Source organism: Falco rusticolus, chromosome 9, assembly GCF_015220075.1.
Source record: "Falco rusticolus isolate bFalRus1 chromosome 9, bFalRus1.pri, whole genome shotgun sequence".
Taxonomy (NCBI): Eukaryota; Metazoa; Chordata; class Aves; order Falconiformes; family Falconidae; genus Falco; species Falco rusticolus.
Genome location: NC_051195.1, coordinates 3571993 through 3599576, shown reverse-complemented (window position 1 = coordinate 3599576; position 27584 = coordinate 3571993). Strand labels below are relative to the sequence as shown.

Here is a 27584-nt window from a genome sequence, read left to right as displayed (position 1 = left end):
TCTAGCTGTTCACGTCTGTCCTACACTGTGGCTATTGAGAATTCTGATTCTTCTTAATATTTCATTCTTAACAATGGAAAACATCACAAGTATCTCTAAAAATCCTGTGAAGTTTAGAGGTTTATGAAAACATTTTTGTATTAAATTAATTTTGGGCATGATGCAGGAGATTTCAGTCCAAACGGTACTTAACACTTACAGATTTCATGTGGAAAAAACCAGCATCTCACCTGGCTTTCCTGAATCATTCTTGTTTGAATAGAGCAGGTAGTCTTGGAAAGCGTAAGGTTTCTTTCAAAAAATAGCAAATTATGAAGATGGTTTGACAGATTTTAGTGAACTCATCAAAAGATTAATTTAATCTTTGGTAAAATTTGCACCAGCTTCTTAATCCTCACAGTTTTTAGTTTCAGTTTCTAATCATGGGTGAAATCAGACCTTTTATTCCTGGATTAACAAGTCCATCGTCAGAAATTCAGTTTTCTATTTGGCTGCTTCAGGACTCCAAATGAAATTATCCCCCAGCAGATTGACTAAACTTTGTAAGTCATCCAATATAAGCCACATTGTTTCAACACTGCTGTCATCCACACAGAAAACTCTTCATATCTGAAGATCTTCCAATTTATTACCGCCTTCCTTGCACAGAGGCTGTCTGTCTCCCCTCTTTGCAAGAATGAGGGCATGGAGGGGACATGCTGGTCACCCCATTCACTACATCACCTCCTCCCCTGGCGTCACAGTGAATCTGAGCATCATGCTCCTGAGAGACTGTGTCACCCACAGCCAGGGACTTGCAATGAGCTGCCATGTTTAGCTGACTCATAGCAGTGCTCAAATCAATGTGATGAATAATAATATCATAAAAATAGGTCATTTCTCTTCCTAATTCAATTACCTGACTGCAGCTCAGTCTGTGTTCAGAGCTGGCAGCCTTAACCAGGAGGCCAGGTGCCGACAGGATCAGTGGCATTACTGCTAGCTATGAGTTTTGACGGGGAAAAGGAACCCCAGAAATGTCACAACTAAAGTCACACACAAACAGAGATGGACTGGTGGCTGCAAACATCTCACCAACTGCCAATGGCATCTGAAGACCACAAGGATGCACATTAGTGGCTGCAGGGGTTGCTGGCTGCAGAATTATTGCAAGTTCTCCGATTGCTATTTTTCCCCTCTCTCTACAACCCAAATTAAAACCTCCCTGGCACAGAGCTTCTCGAGAAACCACCCCCTTGAAAACAAACAAACAAACAAACAAACAAACAAACAACAGCAGTCCTTGCCCCCCAGGCTTTCGCAGTTACAATAAAGCTTTTTGGAAAGGTTTAGAAGCATGACTGAGAAGGTATAAACTTGTTTCCAAAGTATTACTAAAGATACAGGATTTGGGTATAAATCCGGAGAAACACAGCAGGCCCCGCAACAGGGGTTGAACGGTAACGTGCAACTTCTATTACCATTTCCAATGAACCACTACCCTCTCAAAATGGAAGGTATGAAAAAAACATATGGGCCTGAGAAAATTTTTTAAACCTCTGAAAGTGCTTGTGTACACTAAGATCACAAGGCTGTTCATTATGCAGATTTAAAGGCCTATAAACAGCTGGTAGTCCTGTCACTGAAGTAATTACATTACGGTTTTTCGAGATTTAAATCCAGTTATTTGAACATTGTTTCTATTCAGTTCGTCACAGTGGGATCTCTAATTTGTTCGACATAGTCAACAGCAGAGTAGTCTATCTTGGACTAATTAGCACTCTCAAAATTTAGCAGTACACATTACCTAGCACTAAGGCTAGCATGAGAGTTGCAGGTTCTCTGTCTTCAAAGTGCTCTTGTGTCGAGAAAATCTTCTGCAGGATAAACATTTTCATTTTTCTAAGATTAATTTCAGCGTTTTATAAAATCCTGCTCATGAATTACAATTAAAAATGGTAAACAACTTGGGTTTTTTGAGGATCAGAAGGTAAACGGAAACTGCACAGATGTTGGTATTTATATGGAAATGATGCTCAATGCCAATTATTTCTGTCTCCTACAGGAAACTAAGTTTGTAACAACACTGCCAAAACATTGTAAACCTGTGCTAACTCATAATTTTGTATTATCAATAAAGACACTTTAGTCTGATAGAATAATCTCAGGCAGAGAAAAAACTGAAGGTCATTGCTCTCCTTTCTGGATGCACAGGGAGACACCCCGGGCTGCAAGTTAACCCCCATTTATGCCTGCATGAAAGCAGGCTGCCACTCAAGGGGACAGTCCCACCTGTCCCCCTCCTGAGCCACCTTCCCATGTGGGCACGGATGTGCACATGGGGAACTGGGCAGGGAATGGCCTCTGGCGGCAGAAAACTAGTTGGATAACTCATAGCTACAGCCAGCGCTTGCAGCGAGTACGCTGTGGCGACCTGCTCTGCGGGCACCTTGGGTCTGCACGGAGACACTCCTGCCCACCCACCCGCGAGCTCATAACCCATCCCTGGGATTGCTGTGTCGGGGTCAGTGGAAATTAAACTCATCAGCCAACCTGCTCTTACGAAAAAGGCACTGGAAAATGTATAAAGGTGTGCTGGCAACCAGCCCCGTGAACCTCAGAGCCATAAAGACCTCTACTTCCACAAACCCCAAAGATGTCAGGAAAGAGAAAAAAGTGAGAAAGGAGGGAACTATCAGACTGAAGAAAGCAACCACAGGATCACACCCTGAAGCCTAGAGGTGCCACCAATACAATGCTGTACACTTAAGCAAGTTTCCAGGTTATCATTTTACCCTCCTGGGTTCCTTGTGTCAAATGTTGTGTCCCTGCGTGCTGCTGTCAGAGCAGCCTGCTTCCTCGACAAAGAAAGCTGCAGGTGGCTGCATTTGGCAAAGATTTTTTTGACACTAGCAGGGAGAACAGGAAAAGCCGTAGTACAAGTACCAAATAAAATAGCTATGGGGACGTGGCAAAGCAACTGCCCCGCATGTGCAGAAGTGTTGGCTGACCAGTTCCTCTGACTTCTAATGACTTCTGAACGATGGTTGGGGTCTGATGCCTCTTTTGGCCTTTGTGAGTGACTGCGACATGCATGGGCTTCCAGGTGACTATAGGAACAGCCATGGCACCATAGGGAGGACATAGGGCATTGCTGTCTGCTGCTGCCCAGCGCAGCCTGGGCAGCAGGACGGCACCCTGGAAAGCAATGGTTGTGATAACACAGCACTGAGCCTCAGCCACCAGCCCCTGTCCCAGCTCTGGTGTCACAGCAGCTGCTCCTGGACCACAACCCACGCACAACCAGGAATAGCCAGAGATGGAGGTGGCATTCAGGACTCTGTGTGTGCGGACATGCAGACATACCTTAAGATGATATTTTCCCTCTTCTGGACACTTAGTGTCCTGCATAAACCCCAGGCTCTGTACCACTTGAAAAGCTGGCTTTGAAATACATAGTCAGTGGTGGACCCTACCATGTTTCCTTTGCTCAGCCAGCTTTGGCTGGCAGGTAGCTTTCGGAGTCATCTGTGCATGGGTGCAGTACAGGAGCAGCCTGGGAGCTCTCTTTGGGAGGGGTACAGTCCCATTACACCCGTAAAAATGGGAGGCTGGTGCCAAGGGAGGGGGTGCTGCTCTCCTCCCTCCCCATCTCCTCCTACCTTCCCTCCCACCTGCCCTGTGCCAGTTCATCTGATCACAACACTGTTTGATGAGCTGGATCAGTTGTTTGATCTGATAAAACCTCAAAATCCTAATTTTAAAGAAAATAATTAAAAAGTAGCTTCTGCTAGATCAGCTAACCAAAATACAGGAGCATGATGGGCCACGCGCAGCAACAGAGCAGGCGGTGACACTGCTGCTTGCACTCACAGTGTCCCTTGCACCAGGTTATAATGTGAAATGGCATCCTTAAATCACTGGGATTTTGATGTCCACTTCCCATCTCAGCTAAGGAAACTACTTGCATACCTACCTGGACTACAGCTGCATTTTCCTTTCATTTTACTTTTGTTTTCTAAAACATGGTACAAAGTCCTTCCTTGGTTTAAAAGCACATTTTACATGCTAAAATGGCTTTTCCAGAGAATACAGAATAACGACAACAAATGATAACTTCTCTTCCTTCCAACCTTGGGGGCTGGCAGAAGGGGAGGAGAAGGCTGTGACCCCAGTGGGATGGGGATGTTGTCAGCAGAGACATCAGAAGGATACAGGCATCCACCCAGTGCCCTTGGTGAGCACAAGGGAGAAGCCCTTGTCTCTTCTGCAAGAGGGGTTGCAACTAGAAAAGCTTGGGAACATATGTAGGAAACAAAGATCTCCCACTCTGGGACTCCTTAATGATACTAATCCTTCTGCACAATAGCATCCACCAGGAGAAGTCCTAAAATACCAATTGTCAGGACTCAGAGCAAATTAAATATGCTCAATATGCTCCTACACAGCCCTCTGAACTGCAGCCTCAGGTTGTGCTCTGTCAAGGATCTAGGGTTTCCAGTACTAATTACAGTTACGCTTAAATAACAGACATGTGACGCTCCTGTCATTATAAAAATATTAAGATTTCATAAACAGAAAATTACACGTGGCTACATAAAGGCAGGTGACTTATGGAAACTAAAGATTTTCTTTAGACAAATGTGTCTTTAATGACCAACCACTGAAAGAGGGAAATAGTAATTTATTTGAATCATTAATGAATGTATTTCAATATTATGCTTTTATTACTCATTAAGCAAGCATCAAGATTAATATTTAATTATAATTTAAGGAGAAATAGATTTAATTTTTTTTTTTTTTTTCCGTAAAGTATTTGCAGAGTGGTTTAGGGGACTTTCAAAGATGACTGACTGAAGGTGCACGTATTTGCCGCTTCTTCTAAGATATATGACAAACGCCCGTGCCCTTGCCTGCAGGGAGGGCTTGCTGGTGCTGGCACCGAGACCCCAGCACTGCAGGGCGGCGTGACCCTGAGAGATACGAAGCCAAGTAAATTAACTTGGATAACTGGTGGTGAATGAATTTTATCGACTCTTTAAAATATAATTCATGCTTTGTGCTTCGTTCACTTACGCTTGTTTAGCTCTTACTATAACAAGGCATTATCTCTCTGGTGTAAGGTAGGCTCTGTGGTACCACAACAAACAGCACAGATGTAGCGATGGAAATCAGTTCTCTCCAGTGCAAAGCACACCAAGAGTCCTGCGATGGGGCTGCGCCCAGCCTTCCTGTGTCCAAGCCCACTCCCCAGCGAGCAAAACCCATGTTTTTTCCCAGTGTTGAAGACATCAGAGATTTTCCTTCCTGCTTCCTCCGGGTGACCCATCTATTTGTTTAATGTTTTCAATTGATTTACTTTTCAGTAGAACTATGTGGCTTCAAACGGCCACAGATTTAAAACGAAAATGTAAAGAGGAATGCCAATCAATCCAATAATCTTTTTCTTTAGTCAACTGAATTAATTAAGAGCCAGATGGCAATTAAAAAAACCAAAAACCACAAAACCAAAAGTAATTTGCTTAACATCTTGCACCTAGATAATATTTACAGGGGTGCTATTGGAGAGAGCTGTGAAGGAGCTTCTCAGAGAGAACTCTTTTTCACTGGATATTTTGTCTGTTTACCACTAGGACAATAAAACAACCTAATCAACTTGAGTTAGGAATTCACAGAGTTTAGATGCATTGATTTAGCAGCCTTGCACACAGCTGCTGGGCATAGAAGCGTTCTTTCAGAGCTAGCTCGCTGCTGAAGGCTTCATGAGTCAAGTGGCACGTCCACATGTGAAGCTGCTGAGAAGACAAGATTGGGACTCCGACTCCCAAATCCCACTGCCCCCCCTAACTGTCACTTCTCCCTCCAAACCGGTCTTTGTGATCTGCGAGAGGTATCAAATGCTTTTTATTGCTATCACCTCTAAAACTAGCAGCAACCTGCATCATGCTGAAGAACACAATGGCACATGACAACGATTCAAAGTCCCCAAGGAAGACGTCTTCTGCTGCCACAGACCACAGAAAACAACTCACCTCCACTAACCCACCTTCAGAGACTGTCTGCTCCGAGCATCAGGACAGATGCTGGAGAGCTGGTGGGGTGAAACAGGAGCTGTGGGTCTCTTGTTTTTTCACAAAGTTAAGAGGGAAATACTATACACGTGGTGGCAAGATGTCAGCATCAGCTACAGACCTGTTGCTGGTCCCAGTTCAACTTACCACTGAGAGGGTGAGGAATGGTGTATTGTTTTTTTTTGCTGGAAGTGGATGTTGAGGAAAGTTTGCGAACAAGCACTCCTTGGTTTCTCACAGGAGCATCACTCTGCTGCTGGGCTTTCCTCTGCTGGACCATATGTTCAAGTCTCTTCAGCCTTTCTCGTGAACGAGAGATGAACTCAGGCTTATGGATTTCTAGTGCTTCCTAAATGAAACAGAGAAACCCCTTGGTTTTAAAAAAGTTAAAAGGAAGAAAGAAAAAAAAAAAAAAAAAAAAAAGGTGATGTGCATCCAGCTGGGTTCAGTAAGAGATTATCAATGAAAATGATTGCTTGTCTGTGTGAAAGTCAGCCAGCTGCCTTCCTTTCTGTCTTTATTTCCTTTTCCTCTTAGAAAGCTGTCTTGGTGTGAAATTTCCAGATCAGACAAAGGAGAATTTCTGAAAATAACCCAACTTTCAAAAAACATATTTGGATTACATATTTTTGAATTACATGTTGTTATGTGTTACAAGTCATATATTTATGTGTTTATATGTTTTGAATTACATATTATCCACATTCAAGCTTTTGGTGTTTTGCCTATTTCCTGGTCTCACCCCATCACTGAAGCAGCTTGTCACTGGCAGTTCACAAGCGTTCCTGTTTATTTACATCGTGCTGCAGATCTGTTCGTGGAGGATCTAGAAAGAAAACGCTTTCCACTCAAAAGGCTGCCTCAGCATTTAGGAGTGTCTTAGGACAGAAGGCAGGAGCTGAAGGAGAAGGCAGGGAAGCACGGCGGCTGCTGGGGCTTGGTATCAACCTGGGGTCACCTCTGCACCTGTGGCTGCTGCCCGTGGCACTGGATGTCATGCACATTTGGGAAATTGGCAGTTTCAAGGTATAATTTCAAAATTATATCTTTGGGAAATTTCTAAATCCCCAAACTTTTAAGATGTTCCTCTGCAGATATGGCAGCTGGGGCTTAAAACAGGGAGCTTTTACAATGAGAGAACCCAGCAAGTCTTTGCAGCTGATGCAAGCTACCAAAACTTCACGGGAAAGGAGAAAAATCACAGGAATGTGAACTTCTGCCCTCAGCCACTTCCCAGGAATTGTAGACTCATGGAATAGTTTAGGTTGGAAGGGACCTTTAAAGGTCACCTTCCATGGAAGAAAAAAAAAAAAGGGAAAAAGAAAAAAAATTAAAATAATAGTAAAAGAAAAAATAAATCCCCATATTAACAGCAACAATAACAACAAATTGGTATTTACCCGCAGCGTCCGCGTGGCTGGTGGGGTTCTCTCAGGTTGGGAGCTGGTTTCTGGCTGGGTGAACAGGTTGTTTTTCTCACGAGTAACATCTGGCGAGTGAGCCGCGGATAGCGTTACCCTCCTGGCTCGCTCCCGCTCATCCTCCTCCTTGCACTCTTTTATTTTGTCACTTGAACCACAAAATTCATAATCACCTTTGAGAGATTTAAAAGTTCATTAAGAGTGCATGGTTAATTTTTTATTGGGTTCTCCACCTCATTAGACATAGAGGGCAATTTCTAAAATAAGAATGCCAAGGTATTATTAATAGGCCTCATTAAGCGGAATAGATCAAATCTAATCATAGGTGCTACTCACTGCCCTGTGACACCCAGAGTATCTTTCACATTAAGCCAGACATCACATCGAAGTGCAATTAAACTGCTCGGACGCTTAGCGCCATTTGCTGATATTTGCTTCCCAAAAGGCAAGACACTTCTGTAACTCAGTCGCATCATGGAAAGCGAAGAATATAACCCTGTGACCTGCAGTTTGAGTTCATTTCCATTCATTGCACATATTGTAGGAAATAACATATTGTTACGGACCTTAATTACATATCCTTTCTCTTTGACCATACTGAGACTTTCATAAACACTGTTCCGTTTTTTTTCCTGGCTGATAATACGAGTTTGCTTTCTATCACTTCTATACATTCATTAGCCAGTGGAAAGACTCCATGAAAAAACAAAAACAAAAACAAAAAACAAAACCCAAAAGTTTAACATGCATTATAGCGTATTATTATGAAACCTGTCAATTAATATTGAGAAAAATATATTATATTCTACACTTAAAATTATGCTTTAATGCTCTATGATTGACAGTCTCTGCGCAAATTAGGACCAAAAGAGGCTATGTGCTCAAAAATCAGAGTTGACAAGATTCTTGTTTAGAGGACAGAATTAATCCAAAACAACAAGGAAACTTCAGAAGAGCTCCATATGAACCATTGTGAAAAGTCACACTGGACTACTTCTTCCTTGCCAAATAATTTGATTTCTAGAACTAAATATCTGGGAATAAAGCCCATTACTGTTTTATTTCAATTTTTGGTTACAATAAACTTAAGTATTTTCCTCTTTATGACATATTGTACATAAATATTAAAATTATCTGTGTTGGGTACATATGCCTTATAAAAGCCTGAACAGTATTTCCTCCCTAATACTGTTCTGGTTAACATTTTGGAAAAACAACTTGAAATCTGTGAACATGAAATTAAACTCTTCGATAAGCCAGGTTTACAGAGTGTCAATTAACTTCATCTTTGATAGATCTCAGTGGATGCTTCGCTTTTCTAAACCTAAGTCATTTCCAGTTAGTGAAATGGCACGATTTCACTTCAGGCACTGGAAGCAGCATGTAGGCTTCTCTCCTCTAAATCGGTGTTACGTTCAGTAGCTTTACAGTCAATAATGAAAAAATTTTGCCTGGCTGCCTACAAAAAAATCTGTAAAAAAAATAATAATGCTGTAAGAAGAAAGGCTACATGACCATTATAGCATTTTTAAGGTATCCTTGGAGTAAATTTCAAATAAACCTATTGATACTAAAGCCAGACTAATCTATATTATATTTCAACTGCCTTCTGCAAAACTACCTTATGCATAAATACAGCTGCTCATGTCATCTCCATTTAGCTATGTGAATCAGTGTTGGAAGTAAGACATACCAACCAGTGCTGAACTAGAAGAAATCACATTTTACACGCTGAAACCTTGTTGATAATAAATTTTTGAACAATCTTTTTTTTTTCCTTCATGATAATCTCTCCAAACGAGTTATTTCATGCTATGTCTGTGTACCATGTAGTTCAGGCTGTTGTGTCAAAAAATAACCTTGCAAAAAATGAAAGAAACGTTGCAAACAAGAACAAGGTTATAAAAATAACCTCACTTCTGGTCATTCTTGGTTGGACTGGGACTGCTTGACTCTGCAATTTTAATGTTTTTTTCAAGATTTTGTTGAATCTGCTTATAAAGTAAACCTATCTTTCTCATTTTAATCTTGTGTTCTATTAACCATAGCAATGTATGCAGTCAGATTATTTGATTGATCTCTCACCAGATGACTCATACTCAGCACTTAAAGCTGGACAAAAAATGGACTGACTTTCCATTATTTCACTTTTTTCTTTGAGACTGATCTCATCTTGTTATTGAAACCATATTCCTAACAACCACAGTAAGATTTGTACCTTACTTTTTAGGAGCTGGTTTTGCCTGTGAACATTTTCTTCCAAGAGGATTCTTGATGAAGCTTTTATATTGCACATACTATTGGAGACAGACACTTTTGGTTTCAGGATGCTCTGTGCTTGGATCTCTTTGGATTTGGAGGTGACTTTGGAGTGATCTCCCTTTTTCGATGAGCCATCAGTAGCAGCAGCAATTGCCTTTCGGGATGCTGTATCTGGAAGAGAGCCAGAGGCTGTTGTGATGATCCTGCCCGTGGTGCATTGCTGCTTCTTGCTTCCCAACAGCATTTCTGTTCCTGTAAAAAAAATGAAAATAAAAACAACCACCAAACCAACCAAATTCTACATCATGGGAACATTTTTCTTCTCACGCCTCTAGTCCTCACAATTCTTATTTCCTGGAAAATTGCTTTCAATCGTGTATTTTAAAAGTTGTAACTGATACAAATTTTATCACAACTACCACGCAGATGCACTGCAACAAAATGTTACCCATAAAAATAATCACTGAGGATACTCTTCATAAAAATACACTGCCATTCTAACTGACGGGCAGCGTGGAAGGAGTCAAGATGCCTCTGATGAAAAGGTACGCTATGTGTCTTTGTCTTGTCTCTTATTCACTTGAGAGGAACATTTTAGATTGGTTAAACCTGGTCAAGATTACAGTTACGAGTTCAGTGGTGGCTATGGTGAAAACTGAGGTCCAAGCGGTTTTGGCACCAGAGTTTTAACCTCTTTGTAGTGGAGTGGCTGCCTCAGAAGCATCTCCTGCCTCCAACATTTGTTGTGCCCTGTTCTACCTCTGTGCAAAGCCACAGCAGGAACAGCTGTGTTCAGCAAAAAGTCTTGATTTGCAAAAAAAGACACTTTCCCCTGGAATTGTTTGGATGAGAAGGATGTTTCACAGCACCTACAACTGCAGGACCCTGCCATGTCAAAAGCAACAGAGCTGGCTGGGTAAGCCTTGTGCTGTACAGATCTTGAAAGGTGATTCAAGCTGACCACCGCTACTGTCAGCAAAACCCTAGAACACTGAAAGTGTGGGCAAATAAGCCCACAGAAGTGTCCGTTTTCCAAGGGACATTGTAGGCAGAGTTTTGAAGGGAGAAGCGGTACAATAATAATAATAAAAAATAATCAAGAAACGAAATCCAAAGAATTAGGGACAGCATGGAAAGGGCATCAGGATCAGCAAGTGGGGGAGAAAGAAGGGAGAGGTACGAACTATGTTATATCCTTATGAACCACTCGGCGATGACCCTGGTAGGCAGGCACCCACATCGCTACATGCACAGCATGACTCTGCTCTTCCTTTTTAATCGCATGCATAAACTGCCTACGGTCACAAGCTGACCTGAGACCTCAAGTTTTATGTAGATGGAAATGACCAATAGCCATTAAAACAATCTGAAAGGTGGCAGCTGAGAGATCTGGGAGGTACAAGGGAAAAAACCCAACTGGTTTCAGCCCTAACCATGAACCCAAACAAACCAGGTGGGGCTTGTCCTGTTCTACATTGCAGACGCAAGACATTTAATAGATGACTGCTGTTTCCTGACAAACGCTTTTTTGAAAGTGGCCACATCACTCTTTTCTCTGCTGACTCATTCTCAGCCACTGCCCCTCTCTAAACACTTCTTTCTAATGTCTTTGTTGAGGACAGAGGGAAGGTTAGAAGTGTTTTCCGCCTTTGATCCAGTCCATGAGAAATGGTGAGATGGCACATCATGTAAGACACTTCCTTGTCCAAGAGTCATTAGGTAAAATCAGATCCTGCAGTGAGGTGCGGGAAGCTTTCAGTTCATTTTCCCAATCCTTAATGCACTCACAATTGATGAGAAATATTTTTACTGGCAAAATTATGGTCTCCTGCACATTTTAGTGATCTGGATGGTTCATGTTTCTTTTTCATCATCCTGTATTTCTAAGGAAATCAAGGGCATTAAGGTACATCACCTAGTGTCTTTCCCTTACCATGCGGATCAGAAAGCTTGTAACATTAAAAGTTCTTTCCTGTAACTGTCCATATAGGGAGAAGAAGTCAACTTCTCAGGGATTCTCTATTGAAGGCTCCCCGAATATCAGCATAGACAGGAAAAAAAACCCTCCACCCCTTTTTTCCTGATTAAAATCATTGAGACGAACCCCATCCCAAGCAATTTCACAGCTATACGGAAAATCTGGTCAAAGTAAGGAAGCGAACACAAAGCTCCCAAATTCTAGGCTGGCATCCAAGCTCTCCCTCTTCTCTCTGGTATAACTTATTTTTCTCCTTGCTTTTCACACGTTGCAAATATTTGCCTTATCTTTTGTCAAAACTTAGCTCTTTTCTCAGATGAAAATAGTTTTGATGTGAATATGCTCAGGAAACTGGATAGACTGAATTCTGTACACACACTCAGTTGGAGCTCGTGCGTATGCAGTGATCTGTTCCTTCAGTCCCTGACTGATCCCAGACCTGCAGTTACACTCTGTGTTTCTACAAATGTTTTATGACATATAGAGGAAAGAAACTTTGGGACAGATTAATGGGGTCCTGGGCATCAAAGTCTGTTTGTGGGAGGAGGTAGGAACAAGCAGCGCGGTAGGAGAAGATGAAAAAAGCAGCAGGTAGCATTAAGTAACTGCAAAGCAACAGAGAAGGAAGTCTTTTCACAAAGACAGCCAGGATACTAGAAGGATAGAGGGGGAAAAGAGAACTAAGCTGCAGAAAGGACTTGAATGGAAAACAAATTATCTCTAAATCATCTTTTAAATTCAAATAGTTTACTGGCCAGCAGAAAGCAGAGAGAAGAACAGAAAGTGGAAAGGAGAAAAGCGTTTCTGCTCATCCAAGGCAGCATCACAGTAGGAGGTAATTTGCCTTCATATCATGAAACAGTCTGTGCAACTAATGCGTGTGTCGGGAAGCCAAACAGCTTCTTTGCTGAGATTGTCAGACTGCTCAAGCCACTGTTGTGTCCCCAGGAGAGGCCATTTGCTGCTGCCAGGCGTTGGTATCCAAAACTACAGAATGAATCGTCAGGGTGGTGAAAAGGGGCTGCAATGTAGCAGAATAAAACAGTGCAAAAGAGTTGTCTGCAAGTCACATCTCTCCTCTCTAACATCTTAAAATATGGATCTGAACAAAAGAAAGAAGAGTTGCCTGGAGTATTCACACTCCATTTACTCCTAACTACCAAACTAGCTATTTGTGGATACTGGCTTCCAAGTGTAAGTACAGTAACCTGCAAGAACTGAGAGTTAAGCTCCAGGAATTTTCTCTACATACAGTGCAAACGGCGGCAGCCTTCTCTTACGCGCTGCGCCCCTTCCCTGCTAAAAGAAATGCCACAGTGGCATTCCACCCATCAGGTCTGGGGAATCCCTACAAAGTCATGGAGCAGGAGAGAAAGGAAAGAAAGTCATGGACAAAATTAGGAATGGGGTCTAAAATTAGAAAAAGGTGATGGCTGCTTCTTAGCATTTTATGACAACAAAAGGATGCCTAAAAAAGAATTTTAAGAAGCAGGATTCCTGATGAAATTCAGGTATAAAACCACTGCATCCTTTCTGCATGAAAAGTGTCTTCCTTAGATCTTGTACTAATATTATAACTAAATCTTAATCCTTTATTATATTCACAGTATGATAGGGAATTTTTTTTGTAGTTAATTAAGGCAATAAGGAAAGGTGCGCCTTGTTCTTGTCTAACATCGACAGTAGTCAGAATAATAAGAGAGCCAATTTGCTAAATTCTTTCCTCTAACTCCCTCTTGAATTAACCTTTCAATTCAAAAGGTACACCCAGGTGCAGCCAATCCCCAGGAAAACACAGCGAAACAAACCAGACAGGCTCCAAAGATCAGCTCCCTCATCCTCAAAGCAGCTGTCAATTACCTTAACTAAGGAATGCAGATGCAAATGAAATTTAGAAAAAAAAAAAAAAAAAGAAAAAGGCAAAGGTACTTAAAGGTAAGATCACAGAGTTTCACTCTATACATTCTGGATCCGTTTTTAATATACTATGTGGGGAATTAGGACTGCTACTCTCATTAAGACTATCTGGAATTGTATATCTAAATCCCCATGCACCAGACGAAATATATATGCCCCTCTGAGAATATCTAGAATTGCAACTGGATGACTAGCAATATATGTTTTTTCTATTATCCCAGCTGAAGAAAGGCTTTAAAACTAATGAACAAAGACATGCAAGTGTAATGCTTTGGGAGATACGAGAGAACAAAACTCAAAGAAACAGAAAGCAGAATGACTCTGTTAATAAAATTCAGCAAATATAGTTCCTAGTTGTAAAAGTTCAGCTGCTTATAGGAGAAAAAGTCAAGGAACAAAAATCACAAAAAAAAGTCATTTTTGCCCCGTGCAAGAAAAAAAGAAGACAATAGTTGAATTTTTAAATAATTGCTTAGTGAAAACCACATGATATTGGAGGAGTTAAAAATGTTCTGTAAAACCCAGGGTGGGTTTTCCAAAGCTTTTTTTTTTTTTTTTTTTTAAGGAATCCTTGATCTCTGAGTAAAATAAGTATATTGTTTTACTGTAAAGTATCTTTTTACATTTTCCTCCCTCTCCCTTCAGGGGGTTTTGCTAACAGGAAGTGACCCTGCATTACAGCAGGTTAAACTTGCCTTTCCTTCAAACATGGACAATTCAGGCAAACATACCCTTTTCCATTGTTACTACTTTTTTTTTTTCTTTTTCTTTCCACTTTACAACAGGATAATGCAGCTTTTCATACTTTCCTAGAACACTCTTCCTAGTGTTTCAATGTGGATTTTTGACCATTCATGACAAAGTGCTTCTTTGAAATTGGCCAAAGCTCATTTTAACAGATGCAGCACTACAAATCCTCTGTGACCACCAAGCAAGCCTGACAAGAGGCAGCCAGGGAAGGAGACACACAGTGCTGATTCACTGTGTGTCATTAACGAGATCAGACATCACCACTGTAGGTAGGTTTTACATTATAGACCACCTGGTGGTTTTTGTTGTTTGTTTGTTGTTTGGTTTTTTTTTTTAATTTAATAGAGGCCCCATGCCCTGGGCTGCTGAGCTCTCCCAGACCTCCGTGATGGAAGCTGACGCTACCAAGACCCCAAGCAGAGAGGAGTGGCAATTAATGTTCCTTAAATCTAAGAAAGATCTACCTTCTTTGAGATTTAGACCCAGGCATATGTGGGCATAGGCTGTACAGAGCCCACACGTGCCTCAAGCAGGCAAGCAGCGATCTGTAATCCAAACCAAGCCTCCAGCCTCCTGATGACAAAGACTGATGACTCAATTCCTATCGTGAAACAAGTATTACCCTGGCTAAGCCATATGGTCTTAGATAGAAGCAAACAGACCACATCATCTCAACAGCCTGGTAACACAGAAGAATGGAAATATTGAGAGCAATGACAATATTATTAGTTATTTCAGTGTTTGTCAAAGGATGGAAGATAGGATGGATAATTTATTATTCGGATCACTGCCGAGGAAAAGACATCACTTTTAATCAGTCAACAAGCTGCAGTCGGCAAGGAGTGCTACAAAATTCAGATGTTTTTACTAAAATTTCTGCTGACCAGCAATGAGACCTACATCGCTAACTGCCTTCTAATGTTTGTCAAATGACTCATTTGTAAGAGACAGTGTCAGCCACTGCTCAACATCAGCATCCACGGAAACTATCCGAATTGCAAAAGGTCCTGACAGTACTGTAGCTCTGCCCGTGCTCCCTATCCAAACTGGCACACTTAACAAGGTCTGGGACTTACCTTTCAGTAAGAACCTGAGGCTGGATCCTGGGAAACAGGGCTAGGCCATGTCCTCAGCTCCCTTCCCAGAATTTTCAAGACCCCAAGTTGAGGCAACATTGCAAGCTTGAGCTGAGAGGACCAGCCAGACTGTTACTCCTGATGAACATGTCATTGTACCTCTACTAATGCTTCTTCAAACAGCCCTGCCTGGTGAGGATAAAGCTTAATTAACTGTTATATCAATAACACCTCAAGCTAAGAGTCTAGATTAATAAATCATCTCTAAAAAAGGTTGGGGTTTTTTTTGTTTTATTTTTAAAATAACATTGACAGCTGTGGGCACATTTCTCAGAAGGAAGATGCTTTCTTTTTACAAAAGCTGGTATTTGACTGTAGAAAGTTGTAATCATTTAAAAGAAAAAGCTTATCAAGTGTACCTAAGATCTACTAGTCTTCAAATTTACAATCAGTCCAAAGTAGGAAGAACCTCTTAATGTCAAGGAATAGCTTGTTTACAAAAGGCATTTGACAAAATTAGTGTAGTCCAACACTTGCTTTCAGAGCAAACAATCCCATAATGCAGCTAATCAACAGCACCTACCAATAAGTCTCTCCCTGGTGACTGCCAATTTATTTTCTCCAAACACTTTGCAAATAATTAATCAGTCCTCTCTCTTGGTGTTAAATAAAGGAACACCACCTATTTCAGGGAGTTCATGGGCAGACACGTGCTGCTCAGGACAGGGTGTGAGGGACTGACGCCGACCGTGCACGGAGAGGTTTGGTGGACCAAGGGTGTCATTTGCAATGACTGCACCAGCAAAAAGGAAACGTTCCTGCCTGGCACCCACAGGAGATCATCCTACACTCTGAATCACAAGAGCATATTATTGCTGCAGAATATTTTAGTGGTCAGGAAATAATCCACCCATATGATTTGATTTGACTGCTTGCACCAGTGAGTTCCCAATACCCAGCTGCTTGACATCAGTGTTTATACATTTTGCTAACGTTTTTCCCTCTTTTGCTTCCTATGTGCTAGGACAGGATAAAAGGAAAAATATCCTCTTTTCATTAAACTTTTCATAATTGGGAGATTGGTCAAGCACCTGGTAATTATTTTCTGGTTGAAGATAATCAGCCTTAGAGTGATGCCTTGGATCATCATTGTTTTTCTTGTCATGCATTTTTGGCCGTGCTATACCAAAGCTATGTCTTTAACAAGCCCAACGCTCCCAGGAAACTGGTCTTTAGACTGAGAGAATCTCTGTTCATATTGTTAAGAACCATGGAAATGGTTATTGAAAATACTTTGAAATTTGCTGCTGTACTTTTGAGACGTTCTCTGTAACATCCACGTAACAAAAATCCTAGAGTTAGACATCCCCATTTGAATTTTAAGGGTGTCATGCCAGAAGCTATCAGACACTATTGTAGTGACTCAAGGAGTAATCTGATGCAGTGTGACTTTAAAAATAACGTTCACAACGATTCAGAACATTTAAATGGTGATTTGCAGGGGAAGAAGTGTATCGACCACTTGGTATTCTCATCGTGTCAAAAACACCTAGTTGTTCAGCTCTTTCTGATAATTTTCCGCAGCCAGACTGAGGCAAGTACTCATTTCACAGACTGCAGAAGAGTTGCTCCCAGTTTAAACCAAGTGTGAATAAGGGGAAAATGAGGCCCTTTAATCCAGTGACATAATGCAGTCACCGAATCCACGTAGCCTCTCTTTCTCTTCATCATTTTAATGATTCTAGTATTCAGTCCTCCACTGCTTGCCCTGAGTGCTAGCGAGTGACTTTCCCCCTCCAGAGTCTTTCACTTCAGATTCTCTCACATTTTTACCAACTCTGACAGCTCAAGGCAGAAATGCTCACCCTGCCTAAGATGGAAAACAGTGGAAAAAATCAAACCATTAACTTTCACATGACAAAACAAGGAGAGCTGAACTTTAGCTTGGATCTTCAGCAGACAATATAATCATCTTTAGGAAATGAATTCTAATTTATGAATTTCACTCATATAAATGTTGTCCATAACATCATTAACAGGGCAGATATCCTTCTGTCTTCTAGGGAAACAACGGCTTTTCTATCCAACAAGTTTGTTGCTGTGCCCCATAGCATAAAACCAAGCCTTTAATCTGCAAAAGGCATGTTTCCTGAAGGTGAAGAGCTCCTTCAACTCCAGTCAAACTATTTTATGGTCATGCCCTTAAACAAGTGAAAACAAACAAGTAAACAAAAACATCCACAAAAAACCCCCCCAAACAAATACAAAACCCCAATCATTCACCCAACCACCCGTGGCTGCTTGGTGCCTAACACCACAGAAAAACTGTCAAAGAACAAGAAAGCTCCACAGGAAAAGATGAGCTCTTTAATCAGGGCCAGGGTCGCTGTGACATAACAGTGCCACTGCATCACCAGTGTTGCCGTTGAAAACCAGCCTAGGAGAAGCTTTGGCTTACACAACCTTGAGTATCATCTCTCCCTCTTGCTCACATCTGTCGCCTATGACCTCCGATGGTAGCTACTCCTCCATATGACAGGGCAGAACCTCTGATGGTAGCTACGCGTCCGTATGATGGGGCAGTACCTCTGATGGTAGCTACACATCCATAAGACAGGGCAGAAGGCCACATCGCTCTCCTGAGTCCTGTAGTTTATCTAAGTAAGTGGAGTAAGGAAGAGTACCGCTCCATGCCAATCCCTTGCTTCTTCTCTTACACCCAGTGAGCGTCATTAACCCTTCCTTCACCACACCACATGGTGGAGAAACTGGCAGTGGGCATTTGAAACTAAAAGCAAAGCTCAAGAGCTTGGTACTTTATAAATGCAAAAGGGCCCTTCAGAGTAGAGGAGGCATCCTCTTCCTTCTAAAAAGGAATAAAAAGTCTCCAGGATAAGGATAGGAAAATCCTATTGCCCACCACACGGGTTGGGGTCTGTCTCGACCCCACCCTTCCACCTTCCAGAGTCACTAATAACTGAGGACTTCCAGTTCCTCACGGAGTTTTCAACATCTGTAAGGACCAAGTTCTCAGTTTCTCAGCATCTGATACAGTACATGAAGGTCACATTGCAGTGTGACACAGACCCAATGACACAAAATGTCTAGACTAAGGAAAATTGACAGCCTCCTCCATTTTAAATTTATACCAGATGAAGTGAAACATCAAAGGAGCTCCTTTTAATGGGCTTTTTGGCATGTGGTCCTTTGTTCTTAACAAGTCAGCACCAGCTGCTATGTCCATAATGCCAAGTCAGTAACATCCCCTGGCCAGATTCTCAGCTGATGTAAATCAGTGTCACTCCTCTGAAGGCAGATCTTTCTATTGGTTGACATCAGCTGAAGATTTGGCTCCTCATGCCTAGCAGGTGCAAGCTAAAGTAAAATCTTCTGTGCCATATTTCACATTTCTCCTGTCTTCACCATCACTACCACTGTACACATTCTCAGGCTGGAGAGTTAATTAGCATCAGCTGTAGCTACTCAAGTTTCTATACAATAAATTCCATATTGTAAGGAACAGCTTTCATCTAATTATATCTTGTTCATATGTGTGTGTGTGTATATATATATATCTCCCTACACACACACTTGTACTCTGGATTATTGCATAGTGGCTTCCCCATAAACAGAAGATGAGGTGAGACCGCCAGATAGGTCACATTCATTCATTACAACATTTCAAATACTATTTAATAATTGAAAGTAAATGCTATGCATAGTCTTCAGTCTTAAGATTGCTTACATTAACCCATCCTGATTACCATGAGTATATATTAGTTTAAAGGTGACCTACAAATATTTTCTTGATATATAAATGTCTCTAATACCAAGGGCTTTTCAATGTGTATTTAATTTTTTTTTTTTTTTTGCTTTTTTGCTTTGCAGGTAGCAACCTATCGAAATCCCACAGCACAATCTGTTCTGATTCGACTCCAGTACAAGTATATATACACATACATATAGACACGCACACTACATAAAAAAAATAAAATAGCTCTTGAAACAAATTAAAGTCCAGTTATTCACTCCTTGGAAAAAATGCTGCTGACTTCAGCACTTGTTAATAAAACTGTTGTTTAAGAAGGAATCAGAAGCCAATAGTCATCTGGGGCTGTTCAACACCCCAAAAGCCCAGATCCCATCTCCGTTTTCCCCATTCATTGCCTTGGGTTGTTTTAATTAAGTAAATTATACTTTCAAGTCACCTGCCATTCTCTTGGGGAAAATGAGCAACTGCAATACCAGCTCTCTGATCTGTCTTGTTCACTGATTTAAGTGTGTTCTTCCTCTTCTTGAGAGCTTTGTTCCTGAATTGTGTCATTCGCTGGCAGTTCACAGTGCATGCCCCCAGCCCCCCGCCATGCCAGGGCTGGCTCCCCGTGCCTGCACTTACTGCCGCCCACAGTCAGCGCCACCACCATTGTGTCATGTTCACCTTCTGTTGATTACTCACGCATACCTCATAATCCTGATTTCCCTACATTTGGGTCGTTTACATAGGAGTGCGATTCATGAGATGCCCTTTTGTCACCTCCACGTCTTTTGTAACTCAAGGTAGGGCTGTGGGAGCCAGCCCAGTACCTGCCATCCCGACCAGATTCTCATTTCTCCCCACCTCAGCTGTTCTTCCTTAGTAACCCTGCACAGCAGTTTTGAGCATGACAACAAAAGAAAAACAAAAGTGTAGACGTTATAAAAATTGAAGTGTTAGCAGAAATTATTTTGGTTTATATCATAGCTGAGGTTTGCGAAGGTGCTCAGGCATCACAATGTTTACAATTAAGCTGAAACAGATGAATTTAGATGTTGGCACTTATATTCATTCCCAGTAAATGATATTGTTTAATCAAAAGGTTAAAATGGATTTAAAGTTGTGGGATTTTCTTCCCTTTGTCCCTTTTTTATAATTCAGCATGGAATCCAGTAGGTAATAGATTGTAAAAGATGGATGGAAAACTAGATATTCATGTGGAATATGTTCTTCGTGAAATGTAGGTGGGAAATAAAGATTAAAAATGCTCCTGTCTTCAACAGAAACAAGACTAATCCTTTCATTTTTAACTTACCTTGTATTTATGAGACATCAGCTACAGACAGTAAAGGAAATTGCAGCATTCATTTAAAAGCAGCACCAGCAAGTTCTGACAGCTTGTTAAAAACCATGACCAAAGGCAGGGTGATACACATCGATCACCTGTGACAAGGACCCCATGGAGCTTGGCCCGAGCTTACCCTTGGTCATATCTCTGAGGTGGGTCATGGGGCTCTCTGGATCATTTCACATTAACGGGTACACCTTCCTTAAGCTGCCCAAGGGATTTAAATGGTGGCCATTCATTAAAAATAAAGACAGTCATGTCCTATAACTCTATGTCCTCCTGCAGTTCAAGTCTGACCACGTGTAACATGGATTTTCCAGCAATTACAGTCCAATTTTTTGCCAAATAATGGAAGTACCCAAAGCAATGAAGCCAGTAGAAGATACAGTCCACAGCAGTGAAATCACAAGATCATATTCCATCCTTGGGATGCTGTAGCATGAAACATGGCTTTGAACACTAGCTGAGCTGAGAGACTTGGATTTCTAAGTATAATTACCATCCATGAGCATAGCCCAAGATTTACATTTCATTAATATTCCTAAAATATCTTTTTCATATGTGGCACATTGTGGAAATATATACCTCTGGAGATTATCTGGACCAACCTCTTGCTGAAAGCAGGGCCTTAGATTAGGTTATCCAGGTCTATGTAAAGCCAAATCCTGAATACTTGGATTTGAACATGAAATAGTATGAGTAATACTATAAGTAGAATCATTGTTACTTTAGTGAAGTCATATGAAAAATTAGAAAAAAATCCTCCAGAGACCATGACTCAACTGACCCTATAGGAAATGGCAAACTTGGCCCAGTACCTAAAAAGCAGAGAAGTATTTGGGTGTCATTCGACTTCAGATCCTAGTAAGGCAGCCTATACATCCTGGAAACTACATTTACAGATTTCATACAGAAAAGTCTAGCCTTGAAAGTAGGTTGTGGTTTTGTTTTTTTTTTTTTACCCGTGGTGATGTTATTACCACTTGTATTTCTGCTGGCAGGAAGATATTGCCTACAGCTGCAAACTCATATAAACTCAAACTTTCTGGATCATCAGAAATGTGATGGACAGTGTGCTCTCCACAGTTCCCCCATCCATAAGATAACTATGTTAAGATATTAGCACTGTATCGAAAGTTGTTCACTCTCCCTTCTTTGCTAGCTCTTCCTTCTTTTTAAACATCCCATTTCACAAACATTTCATTGCATAAACACATAGCAGATCAAAGCTTAACATGAATGGATTTGAGCTAGTAAACACCAAAGGAAAAAAATACTTAAAGGAATTGGGAATCTATAATGGTATAAAAGACTTTGCTGATGGGGTAGTTATTTTGCTGTGCTGGTAAAGCAGCATCTTGCAATACAGGTCTTGTAATTTCCAATATGCAGATATGCCACAGCAAAAAGCAGGAAGGCAACAGTGTCCCCACTATAACTCTCTTTAAATATCTAAGACTAGTCCAGGACAAAACCCGTATAACAGGCTGTAGTACTGTACCAGATTTGCACCTGGACGGAGTATTGGACCTAGGCAATCACTTCTCTCCCTCACTTTACCCATTGTCCAAACTGAAGGGAACTCAGGTTTTCATTTTCTCCCAGGTTAAATCATACCAATTGCCTTTAATTTTAATGAGCACTGCAGATGTCTCACGCATTTAACTGGGTTTCTTATGATTTGTCACATTTCATGGTTGACGGCTATGCCAGAGCTCATTACTTTGGGGATCCTGGTGAGAAAGGCCGTTGTTTTGAAGCATTATACTGGCTCTTTAGACATATTTCAGACAGGAAAGTTGTAGCAAGCTGCTAAACACCTTCTTATCTATTACAAAGAGTCTGATCAAGAGAAATATATACCTTTACATTCTACATTATTGCTTACACAAAAGGTAGAAGCAGTTAAAAAGGTAGCATTTCCCACGTTTATTTACACCTGTATTCTTGTGTACACAAATAGCGGAAGTAATTTTTCAAACCCCAGCACTGCTCAGCAGGTTACCTCACTTATTTCCTCTTTTCAGTAAAACTGTGGATCTATAAGCAGTGCCCTGTTTCACTTTCTAATTACTTCTAGTAAAGGTGATTCTTTCATGCAGTCACTGTATCACTAAGCCCACGGAAGGCTCAGTATTATTCTAATCCTTGTTTCTACAGTATATCACAGAGAGACTTTAGGTGCTGTTGAACAATGACTCGCATACATAATACTTCCTATGGAAGCTTCAGGAGGACATCATTATTTGAAATTAGGATGGTATTTAATGAGGTCCAAAGCCAAAATGCTTAATTTGCTGCTGTGAGTCAGTGGAAGGTCCTCACCAGTCCTCGCTCCTTTACATTTCTGTCCCCAGATCTCTAACACTGGTTGGCATCTTCCCTCTCCTGCTCCTCACTGTGTCATCTCCCCCTCAACAATAGACAGCCCGGATTACACTTATAAACATAAATAGAATTATTCGGGTTGGAAAAGACCTTTAAGATCACAAACCCAACTGTTAACCCAGCACTGCCAAGCCCACCACTGACCCGTGCCCCCCAGCACCGCATCTACAAGTTTTTTAAACATCTCCAGGGCTGGTGACCCCACCAGCTCCCTGGGCAGCCTGTGCCAGGGCTTGCCCACCCTTTTGGTGAAGAAGAACTTTCCCTGCCACCCAACCTAACCCTCCCCTGGCGCAACTCGAGGCCGTTCCCTCTTGTCCTGTGGCTGGTTCCCTGGGAGCAGAGACCGACCCCCCCTGCCCACAGCCCCTGCCAGGGAGCTGAGAGCCATCAGGGCCCCCCGAGCCCCCTTTTCTGCAGGCTGAACAACCTTACTTCCCTCTAAAGAATAAAGAAATATTTTATCTCAGGCTTTCTTCAGCACCCAGCCTGAGGGGTGCTTCACCCTTTGGACCCACACAGTTTTCATTTAAAGGCCTGGCTCTGGAATTACTGACACTGCCAGTTTCCCTGTGGAAAACCCTGGCTCCGTGGATGATTTTCTTAAAGGTTAAAGCAGAAGGCCTCTGAATGAAACCACTGTTTGCACCTTGATAACTGCAAGAGCAGTCCCATCGATTGCAGGCACGGGGAAGCAAGTGCAGCAGTCACAGCAAGGTGCAAAGGGATGGTACAGCCTGGGTTTTGTACATGTCCAGCCCATGAGACATCATGCAGCTTCTCATTTTTCTCCTATTTTCCATTTGCACACTGGGAAGATGAAGGTACAAATGAATCTCAAGATGTAGCTTATGCTCATATACTTAGATCAAAAAGGGTGTATAAGAACTGGGTAATTGCAATTAAAGGTAGCCCAAGGTCGCAGGATACATGGGGGGTAAGTTTTAACCTTAGTGCTTCTGGTAAAACCCAGACTCACTCATTGACATTCTTCCCATCCACACTCCTTTCCTGGAAAGTCAATAAACTCAGCTGTGGTTATTCAAGTGCACTGTAAAATAGCTGCTACAGCCCAGTGCAGCAGAAGCTATAGCACTCTGGGCATGAAGCAATCCCCACAGTACCTTTCCCTTCTCTGAAAGCAATGTTGCAAAGAAAATTTTATGTTTGCAAAATGCTTGGAGATGTTTGAAACAAATGTGTTAAAGATTTGCAAACCATTTACCTGGAGCCATTAGTTATAAAAGCCTGGGCTTATTACTATAGCCTTCTACATAAAAGCTGAAAACAAGATCATTTTTATTGCAAGGAGCACAAAAGCAAGCTCAGTGCAGCCATCTCCCTCTTAATCTCAGACCCTGAAATTCAGCCCTCAAAGAAAGACCTAATTATTTTCAGGGGCTAAGCGCCTGCATGTTACTAGGGGAAAAAATATATTACGGTTAAAAATGGTTAAAAATAGAGATTTAATACAGAAAACACAGGCATAGTTCTCTCTGTCATCTGATGAGCAGCACACATCACTAGCACGGCAAATATATTCACGGTAGTCCTAAAACTGAAAACGTCTAGGTTGTGCTCTGACTCACTGTGCCTTTGCAGAAGCAAGGATTACTGTTATCTGCTCACTTAAAATCATTGTGGTGGGTCTGTTCCAGCCTGAGCCTCTGCTCCACCAGACTGAGGTTTATGGAAATTACTTACCTGCCTCATCACTTGAACTAGGACGCTGGAGAGAAAATGCAGTGTGATAGCTGCCAGACTGCTTATCATCATCTTTCTTTGCCGTTACTACATTATTAGGTCCTCTGGGTATATCCACAAATGCTGAAAGTTCAGAGACAAAGACACTTGGCAACGGGTATTTACTACCCAAATAGCCTTCACTTGTTTTGTCTTTATTAATTACATTATTTTCTTTTAAGGTTGCACTCATGTTTGCTCTGAGTGGAGTCTTGTTTTCTCCTAGGAGCTTTGTTTGAAATATCTCCTCTATTGGCTCTCCATTAGCTATGCCATCTACTCCATCTGCTGTTAATCTAGACAAACTGCAATTTATATTGAAGGACAATGTTGATCTATGAATTTTGGGGCATTTAATTCGAGGTTGGTCAATGCATACATTGAGCGACTTGTCTAAATAATAGATGGTATTTGGACACTGCTGAGAAACCTGAAGGTGGACACATGAGAAGAAGGAAGGTGGTGCTTTCTCTCTCCCATCGCTGCTTTGAAGACCCACTTCGCTCTTTTTGTTTCTGGGGTCAAAAAGCTGCTTTTGTGGCTCTTCACCTAATTGTGAGCAAGATTCAGAAATCTTTAGCAGAGAGGCATGTTGGTGTGCGTGGCCTGGTGGAGGCCAGCTAGGGAGGGCAGCACGGACCTTGCTCGAGGTGGGGGACGTGGTATCGGGCTCTTGCACAGCCCCAGGTCCATGTGCTGGGTCTCTGGCGCCTGCAGCAACACGCCTGGCTGTAACGGTTATGGAGGCAAAACCTTTCTGCTGGTTGCGACACTCTGCAACGGGAGAGTCCAATGAAGCCGTGGTGTCATCTAAGGATGCCTGAATTTCTAACCTGCTGGGAAGTACTGTAAATGCTCTGTTGACGTTGACAGAACCGTGGTTAGCCAGAGATTGCTTCCTGTGGTGAGCACAGGGCAGGGGGATCACGGACTGCATAGGTGAAGTGGGCCAATTCTCTTTTGATTTATTCTCATCAATCATCGGTGAAATGACTGTCGGTGAAATCAGTGTTGTATTATGTGATGACAGAGATTCCTGCAAATGAAAAGATTCAAATTAGCAACATACTCTGTCATAATATATGTAACTGTTGCTCATCTACTGACTATCACACTGGTCAGTTTTGTTTGAGATTTCTTGCTAACTTCTTTGTCATTTAAAAACACACGCTCTTGAAACCAGCTCTGAATTGTCTGGGAGGCTTCAATGAAAACCTTAGTACTCTGGTGCAAAATAAATCAAAATTAAAAATGTGTATTCTATACTATTATTTTCAGTATTTAACCCGTCATTGCAGTCCAGATTTGCCGCTGCTCTGTTTCTTTACAAATGGACATGTTAAAGGCAATGGCCTGTTTCAGACTATAAACTACCCTTCCATGACGGTCTGCTGGAATTTAAAATGCATTGGAATATATTATGGATCATTAGCCTGAAGGTCCACATGTGCCATCACATGCTGCAGAGGACATGTGGGCACCAGGGCCGTGACTGCTCTACAACCTCACCAGTTATAAGCATGGAAAAACTCCATGATCCCTCCCACAGATGTGATATAATTGCTTGTAAGGGCTCTGTGTACTCTTTCAATTCATTAGTTCCCTCTTGCTTATGATCACTTGGTGACACCTATCAGTGAGGTAAAAACACATATGTTCAAGATGGATCGACAGTGGCCAGATTCATTTTTCCACCCGTGACAGCAAAGATCTATCTTGATAGACTGTACGTTACTTCACTCGATGTGACAAAGGAGCTGGTTTTATGTTAAAGCTATCTGACAAAGAGTAAACCTGAGTTTAAAACCTCCTGTTAATATTATCCACATGGCTGGTCACATAAGTAACATGCAATAAAGCATCTGGCCTAATCTCACCGCTGCTGTAAATTGGCTGATCAGATTGTTCCTGCCAATGTGTTCTTAGATCTCTCAGTCCTAATAGAAAAAAAAAAAAAAAAAAACCACAAAAAACCGAACAAAACAACCCACTGAGCTGGCATGCAAAATCTGAGGACTAGCTTCACAGTGAAAGCTCATCCAAGGTCATTCAGGGTTTGGGTGCCATTTGCTAGCTGTGCTGCTCCTGCTCGTCATGAATTCGTCTCAGTCATATCTGAGCGTCTATCACCCAACAATCAATGCCAGTACTTGACAAATGTTTCACAAAACGTAATATTCTTCTTCGAGGAAGGCTATGTGAGTGACAGAGTTATGACCTCCTGGGTGCCAGCGTCATCCTTCTCAGGGCTTGAGTGCCAGAGTTGGAGCCCTGCACCAGATCCCATGGGGAAAACCATTCCTGTGCTCCTGTTCTCTGTGCATGGAAACAACACAGAAAACGGGCTCCTTTGTAACTCCTGGGAAGCTGATTGGAGGTAAAGGTAGATCAAGAGTTGATTAACGAGGTGAAATGCCAAGTAAATTTTATCAACTCTTTAAACCAGCTGCCTGTGGTTTTGACAATTCAATAATTTCACAGCCCCAGGAACAGCATTTTGTTCCTTCTTTGTTTCTTTCATGGTCTGTAACAACATTTTCTTCATATTTTCTGCACTGCATTTGCTTCTGAGTACAGGTTTAAGACCTTTGCATGCCTTCCACAACTCCACTTCCCCAAGATTTCTACAGGGAGGGCACCAAAGAAGAATGTCCCTTGAAATACCTTATTTTGGATGCATCTCTCATGCTCCAGTAGTTAATTTGACATTTATTTCTTTTGTTAAGGACTGCACAGATGAAGAAGACATCCTGTCAGAGTCCAAAGGCATGTCAAAAATACTCCTGATTAGCTTCAAACTCATGCACCAATATTTTAAATAATTTACTTTCCCTTTTTCTGCTTGAGTATATGTATGAATCCCTCCCCCCACTCTTTGGCAAAGAAATGAATCTTAA

The 27584-nt window shown here is 41.6% G+C and overlaps 1 protein-coding gene across 1 annotated transcript in view; it reads right to left on the bottom strand.

The window, feature by feature from the left end:
• Positions 1 to 27584, bottom strand: part of C9H10orf90 (chromosome 9 C10orf90 homolog) — a 68115-nt gene that overhangs the window by 7427 nt on the left and 33104 nt on the right. Inside the window, exons 3-6 of the mRNA XM_037400054.1 lie at positions 24649 to 25723; positions 9695 to 9985; positions 7451 to 7644; positions 6198 to 6399 (exon numbers count right to left, since the gene is read on the bottom strand). Of these exons, the coding sequence (XP_037255951.1) occupies positions 6198 to 6399; positions 7451 to 7644; positions 9695 to 9985; positions 24649 to 25723 (1762 nt within the window). The remainder of the gene's footprint in view (positions 1 to 6197; positions 6400 to 7450; positions 7645 to 9694; positions 9986 to 24648; positions 25724 to 27584) is intronic.